The sequence below is a fragment of the Benincasa hispida genome, chromosome 5 (assembly GCF_009727055.1).
Source record: "Benincasa hispida cultivar B227 chromosome 5, ASM972705v1, whole genome shotgun sequence".
Taxonomy (NCBI): domain Eukaryota; kingdom Viridiplantae; phylum Streptophyta; class Magnoliopsida; order Cucurbitales; family Cucurbitaceae; genus Benincasa; species Benincasa hispida.
Genome location: NC_052353.1, coordinates 21,152,446 through 21,159,913, shown reverse-complemented (window position 1 = coordinate 21,159,913; position 7,468 = coordinate 21,152,446). Strand labels below are relative to the sequence as shown.

The following is a 7,468-nucleotide window of genomic DNA, read 5'->3' as shown; positions in this document are numbered from 1 at the left end:
TTAGACTTTCCTTTCTTGTTATACTCTTTGTGTACATCCAGATTCATTGGAAGATATATAATCAGACTATTCAATAAAATATTCATATCTACACCAAGAACTAGCGAAGCTTCGGTGAGTTGTGATGGTGGTTGGAGTTGTAAGGAGAGAAGTTGAAAGACTTGTCTCTACCTAGGAAAGAATGAGAACCGAGGAGGACAAAGCTACGAAGATGACATTGTTAACGAGGGTGAAGAAAGTACATGTGGATATCCACCTCAGTATTCTATTAAGTTAATAATAAAGAATTAAATTCGAGACCAAAATAGCATTTAAACCTTAGTTTAAAAAGCTGGTAATTCATCATTGTAATTTAACCCATTTAATAATGAAGGCAAAAAAGAAGTACAAAAGAAAGCGATGGGGGTAAAAAGAGGGTAATGCGAGTGGGCGATTGTAGCCGAGGGGAAGGCGCACTCTGGTGGGGAGTGCTGCTACTGCTACGCTAAACAATCTCTATCTCACACTCTCAAACTCCCAACAGGCAGCAGCAACCATCCCAAAATCGAGGAGAAAAAATGTCTTCGTCAAGAACTGCCCCAAACGGGATGCACCCTCGCTACAACCCCAGATCCTCCTCCTCCGCCTCCTTCAAAGGCTGCTGCTGCTGCCTCTTCCTCCTCTTCTCCTTCCTCGCTCTCTTAATTCTCGCCATCGTCCTCGTCGTCGTCCTCGCCCTTAAACCCAAAAAACCCCAGTTCGATCTCCAGCAAGTCGGCGTCCAGTATATGGGCATAACCAATCCTAATCCCACCACCGCCTCTCTTTCCCTCAACATTCGAATGATTTTCACCGCCGTTAACCCTAATAAAGTCGGAATCAAGTACGGGGAGTCCCGGTTCACGGTCATGTACCGAGGAATTCCGCTTGGGAGAGCCTCTGTTCCGGGATTCTTTCAAGATCCTCACAGTCAGCGCCAGGTCGACGCCACCATCGCCGTCGATCGCGTTAACCTGCTCCAGGCTGACGCTGCTGATTTGATCCGTGACGCCTCCTTGAACGACCGTGTTGAGCTCAGAATACTCGGCGATGTTGCTGCTAAGATCCGGCTCTTGTCCTTCAATTCCCCCGGCGTTCAGGTACTACTCTCCCTTGCCTTTCTGCTTTAGGGTCTTTCTTGTAATTTCATCATTTCACGCATACCCTTCTCGTCTGCCCCTGTCCCTCCCTTTGTTCCCATTTTCATTTTTTCATTTTTTCATTTTTTTTTTCAAATTGCAAAAAACCACCGTCTGAAATTGCAATTATACATCCAAATTTTTAATGGTATAAATTTGGACTCTTCGTAGAAAATAGAATAAAATTGAATTTCAAATTTATAAAGTTATTACAATTTCTATAATCATGTAAGTTTGGTTCAATTTTATTATTTGAATAAGTTTGAAGAATTAATTTTTATAACTGACGCTTAAAGGTGTAATTGTAACTATTATGCAATTTGCATTTTTATTTGGCTCTTTTTCCTCAAAGTTAATTTTAGTGCTCTTTTTCTCGCTTCCTTAATTTTAAATGCACAATTATAAATAGAAAACATTAGGGTGATATCATACCTTGAAAAAGGTTAATGGTAATGAGTTGCATTTTAGGGTTCATAATTAAGTATTCAGTAATATTTTTAAAAAATTACAAATATATTATAGACTCTTTCGTTGATATACTTCTATCAATGATAGACATTAATAGACCTCACTAGCTAAATAATCAATCATTGATAGACTCAAGAATTGATCTAATTTTTGCTACATCTTTAAATTCATTTACGTTGTGCTATATTACTAATTCTTTGAGCTTAATTGCTATATTTGCACTTGCCTCTTAAAAATTTAAGTGATGAGAAACTTCATGTTATTTAATATGATATCAAAGCTCATGAATTCCAAACAAATCATGCAATAATTGTAAGATGTAACCATATGATAATTCTAACTTCAAAAAAAAAATTAAAAAAAAAAAAACCAAAACCTCATTTGGTGATATCCCTTGATTTTTTTTTTTCCTTTTTAATAACTCATGGGATGGAGGATTAAATTTTTTTACTTTGGATTTGGTAGTATAAATATCATTTAAGTTATGTTCATTTTGACATATGGCTTTGAATTCCATTACATTCATGATAATTTTAATAGAAATTAGTCTTCTTCTTCTTCTTTTTTGAGTCAAACAATATGGGAGTAGAAGAAAAGGAAAAAATTGAAAAAAGTAGCAATGAAAAGGGTTTCTTTTGGCAAAAACTCTTTTATGTTTTGCCCTTCTTAAGTGGTATACTTGTGAGTTAAGGATTTAGATGGATCTGATCCGGACCGTCCGATTGATGTCTTTCATTGTTCTTTTAAAATTTCAGAGCATTTCTTTTTCTGTTAATTATTTCATATATACATATTTCAAAACATTTTTGTTAGGTAGAGAAATTGAGTTGTAAAGGATTGTGAAAAGTTTATGATTGTTGGATGAATTAATATAGATTAGTGACAAATAAAGAAAGTCGAAAGAAAAATAGAGAGAAAGCGACAGCGAAAACTAGCATCTTTTCGAAGTATTTGCTTTACTTTCACGCCTATTTTTCTGAACGCACTCTAAAACAGTTTTCTTTCTTTCTTTCTTCCTTTTTTTTTTTTTTTTTTAAACAAGGAACTAAATAGCTTTTGCTTTGAGTTATTATAACCCACTAGTACAAAATGCTTGAATTTTTAGTTAAATTTTTAAAATAAAAATAATTTTTTTTTTAAAGTTACTTATTTTTAGTTCTCAAAATTTGACTTGATTTTTTAAATTATTGGTTAAAAGTAGATAACAAAGAAAAAAATTTGGAGATGAAAGTAGTGTCAGTAGGTTTAATTTTAAAAAACAAAATAATTATCAAACGGGATCTTTTTTTAGTTTGATTTCAATTTAGTCTCTTAGTTTTAGAATGTTATAAATTTACCTTTGATATTGGAGTTTTGTTTCAATTTTAGTTCATTGGTTTTAAGATTATACCTTTTAACCTTATTTTCACTAAATACTCACTCAAAATATTTTGTGTTAATGTCTATTAATTAATTTAAAATAATTATTATGTGAACTTTAAAATTTAATTTTAACAGTGATGAAAAGTAGTGAAAATTAATTCACTATAATTTTTTAAATCAATTAATAGACATTAACACTAAAGACGAAAAGTATTTAGTGAAAAATTAAAGTTAGAAATGTAGATCTTGAAATATATGGACCAAATTGAAGCAAAATTCGATTCTTATGGGTAAATTTATAATATTTTGATATTTCCCTTGAATTGAAACTAAACTGAAGAATTAAGAGTTCATTTGTTTCGCGAGCATTTTAGATTCCCATGAAGTGGGCAGATTATCGTGTTTGTTTTTTTTTTTTCTTTTTTTTTCGGGTATTATGGGATGTCTCGACATCTGAAGATTTTCGGATGCCCGAATGGAGGGCATTTTGAAACATGGGTCTTCTAGGTTCTTGAGTTGAGGGCATCCCCATTTTACTTTTTTTTTTTTTTTTGTCATTTTTTATTTTATTTTACATATATATATCTTCATTTGCATTATATAATTAATATAAATATTGTCAATCATTTGTATCATATATATTTAGCTATATCATAATTCTTATTATTTTTAAACAACATAATCAAATTGGAATTGAAATTAATATTTATTTTATAAAAAATCTTACATTTGTTGAGACAAATAACATATAAAAATAATATAAATTGTGTTAATTTTAAAAGAAATATAAATTGATAAAAACAAATATGTTATATATATCTAAATTATATCAAATTATATGTAAATCCTACGAAACAAGCACAGTTATCAAAATATTTCTAGATATTTGCAAAAATATTATTACGAAACAAACATGGTAATATAAAAATGTCGGACATCTATAATTCATAATATTTATAATTCCAGGCATCTAAGATTCCCGTTATTTACATTCCCAAAAAATAAATGGCCCCTAAAAGTGGAACATTTTGAAATTTATAAATCAATAGAAACTAGATCCAAAACCTACGAATCTAAACAATATATTTCCTTTCTTCCTTTTCTTGTGACCTGGAGCTTAATTTTTTTTCCTTGTAATTCTATGTAATATGTAGTCATTGTTTGGTAATATTTGCTTTTAGTTTTAGTTTTCTTTTAAAAAAAAATAAGTTTATTTTCTTTCAGTTTCTTATCATAGTTTTCATCTTTCCTCAATAAAAGAGTAGAACTTTTAGCCAAATTTCAAAAAACAAGTTTTCTTTTTTGGTTTTCAAAAATTTGACTCAATTTTTAAAACATCGGTAGAAAGTAGATAACAAATCAATAAATTTTGAGGTGAAGAAGTGTTAATATACTTAATTTTCCATTTGTCATCTTAAATTTCATTAGTATGTATGTGGTTGGTTTTGACATTAGTTTAGATCTTACGGCAAATTTGAGATGATTTGTTTTGAATAATTTTACCGGATACTTAGATCTATTTGGAATGACTCTCGAAGAGCTTAGAAAAAGAGTTCTAAAATAATAAAACAAGAATTTTAAGCATTTAAAAACTAATTTCTAACCAATCATAATTAAGTGCTTTTAAAATTTTGAAGAGTCATAGTTTAGAAAATTTTATTAACAATTAAGAGTTTTAGATTAATATATGTTGATTGTGTATCAAAGAAGAAGAGAGAGAAGTAATGGTGACAGCTAATTTTGGAAGCCTAAAGTTGCATTATTTAGGATGAAAGGAACTTTTGGATCATTCCCACCACCCCATGTGACTTTTGGATGAATCTCTCTTCCCATTTCATTTCCTATTCTTTTAACTATAATAATATTATATCACATTCAATTATTTACATTGCCCCTTTTCTTTTTTGGAAATTGTATAGGTTTCAGTAGATTGTGCAATTGTGATTAGTCCAAGGAAGCAATCTCTCACATACAAGCAATGTGGTTTTGATGGCTTAAATGTATGACTCTCATCCCTTCATTCAACTTCTCTCTCCCCCTTTAGATTCTAAATCATTATTCATTCATTAGTTTTGTCTTTCGATTATTTCATTTTGGTCCTTAAATAACCAATCAATTCAGCTCTAAAAGTGAGGACTGAAATGGTTGTAAAATTGAGGACTAAAATGGATTCATCGAAATTTTTTGAAAAGATGAAATTAATAAATGGATAATAATTTGGGACACGATTGTAGAGTGTAATTTCTCGAGAGAGATTAGAAGAAAATGTAAAAACAATTTTTTTTTATTATTTTTATTGAGAATATTACTATTCGATGAAGAAGTGAATCCGAATCTATAAATGAATTATGAACTTCTAGACTTTTTATACCTCTCAAAGAAGCGACACAAAAAGTAAAAGATAAAAAGGTGAAAAAAAATGGATGTGATTTTTTAAACTTTTTCATTCCTTGAGAAATTTGGTTTTAAAAGAATAAAATATGTTTTGTGGTACACTTTTTTTTAATAATTATTTTGTAACGTTGACATTGTGTTTACTTCAACACTAAGAAACTTTTTTTTTTTCCTTTTCTTTTCTTTTCTTTCATGTGGTGTATTGGCGGAGGATCATGATGCTATATCCACACATCAAAAGGGGGGAAACGATCTAATTTTAGAGAAAACAATGGGTTTATGACTGATGAAATTGATTTTCATATAATTATTTATATGTTTGGTTTAGTGATTTTTCATATAATAAATAGTGATTTATTTGATGTCTAAAATATAGAAAATACACTTTAAATGTTGTAATTTGTTTCAAACATTAAGTAGTTTTCATAATACCTTTAAACTTTTTTTAAAAAAAAGTTTAAAAATATTTTTACCATTAATTTTTGGATAGAGGTCATTAATACGTTGTTTCAAAAATATATCTTTGAATTTTTAAAAGTTTCATTAATATTTTTAAACCTTTTTTGACATTTAAAAAAAATTAAAAAAATATTCTTATCGTTAGTATATGACGAAAATGATTAGTGTCACGTTTAAAAAATACCTCTGAACTTTTAAAAGTTACATTAATATTACTCACTTTCTTTCTTCTTTTGCTTCAATCTATGGCCTACTCTTTACACTTTTCTATTCCTTATTTTTTTTTGTTTTGTTCACTTCTTTAACGTCTTCTTAATCCCCTTCTTCCATTCCTCAATCTAGAAGGTGCCTAGAGTAAGGAATGAAGTTGTTTAGTTTGGGGAGTTATTTAATCTGTGTTTGGTGTGTAGATTTGTCTAATCATGAGTTAAGAAGTTTTTGTTTGGGGTGCAAGATTGTTTAAGTCGAAGTTATTCAATGAGTGTTTATCATTTGGGGTGCAAAGTTGTTTAATTAAAAGTTAAGCTATGTTTTTTATATTGTTTTTTTTTCCCTATAATTTTGTTGTTCTATAGAATTAGTGTTAGATTATAATATTTTTTTAAAAAACTTAAAAGGCATAATTTATTTTTTGTTAACTTATGGATACACTCCATTAAAGACCCACAGCTGCACTTTTCTCATTATAGATATATTTCTATGTCTATGAATATATACCAATAATAGCAAGTTAGTCATTCACAAGTGTTCGTAACACCAACTGGGTTAAATACCATTTTATCGTTGGGTTACCTCTGTATCCTTAAGTACCAGTGTTCTTCTAATGAACAACTTGTTTATAGTCTAACCATTAAACAAAAACTCTCTCAAGACAACAAGAAGGTAGGGCTCTTTGTTCAAGTCCTGGAGACACCACTTAAGGAACATTCATCTACTTACCCTAAAGTCGGGAATGAGTGAATTTCGTCTTGTATTATTATGTTTCCATCTCTCCATTTGGCTTTGTCTTCGAAATGATAGGCTTATTGAGTGAGCAAATTAGCTATTCTCACTCATACAAATCAAAGAAAAACCCCTCGTGAATAGGAGTTCATAATATACTCAGGATTAAAACTAAGTTGCCTACGTTATCCTATTGAAATACAAACCTAACTAGTCAACGGTGTTACATCTAGTTGTTACTATTTCATTGTCTGGTCTCATGCAAACTCATTGCATAGGATATCTCCACTCGCATGTCACCTACATCAACATGTTGGATTATTGCGTTTGTATCAAATACAAAATGGATTGTATCCATAGTGTCACCAGGATAAGGTACCCAACCTTATCCCTATACTATAGATCCCTTAGGCTGTATCTTGAATATTAATTTCAATATGTCTCCACATAGAGTTCAAGACTCATAAGACAGCTAGGATGTTAGTTTATTGGATTTAGGATTATTAAGACAAAATAGAATACAACACAATCAATAACATTTATTGAAATAACATCAATAACTCTTTATTGATGACAATCAATTAATTGCATTTAGTATCTATGAGTTTTAGAGCATAAAACCCAACAATTATCATGTACAAAGAGTTTATATAAGATTGGACCATGAAATATTTAATCACTCTTTA

At 29.9% G+C, this 7,468-nt stretch overlaps 1 protein-coding gene across 1 annotated transcript; it reads left to right on the top strand.

The window, feature by feature from the left end:
- Positions 1–340: 340 nt before the first annotated feature.
- On the top strand, positions 341–5,752 carry LOC120077562. The gene is made up of 2 exons (XM_039031492.1): positions 341–1,118; positions 4,907–5,752. Exons 1-2 carry the CDS (start codon positions 558–560, stop codon positions 4,991–4,993), a joined length of 648 nt encoding a protein of 215 aa, XP_038887420.1. The 5' UTR covers positions 341–557; the 3' UTR covers positions 4,994–5,752.
- The last annotated feature ends 1,716 nt before the right edge of the window (positions 5,753–7,468 follow it).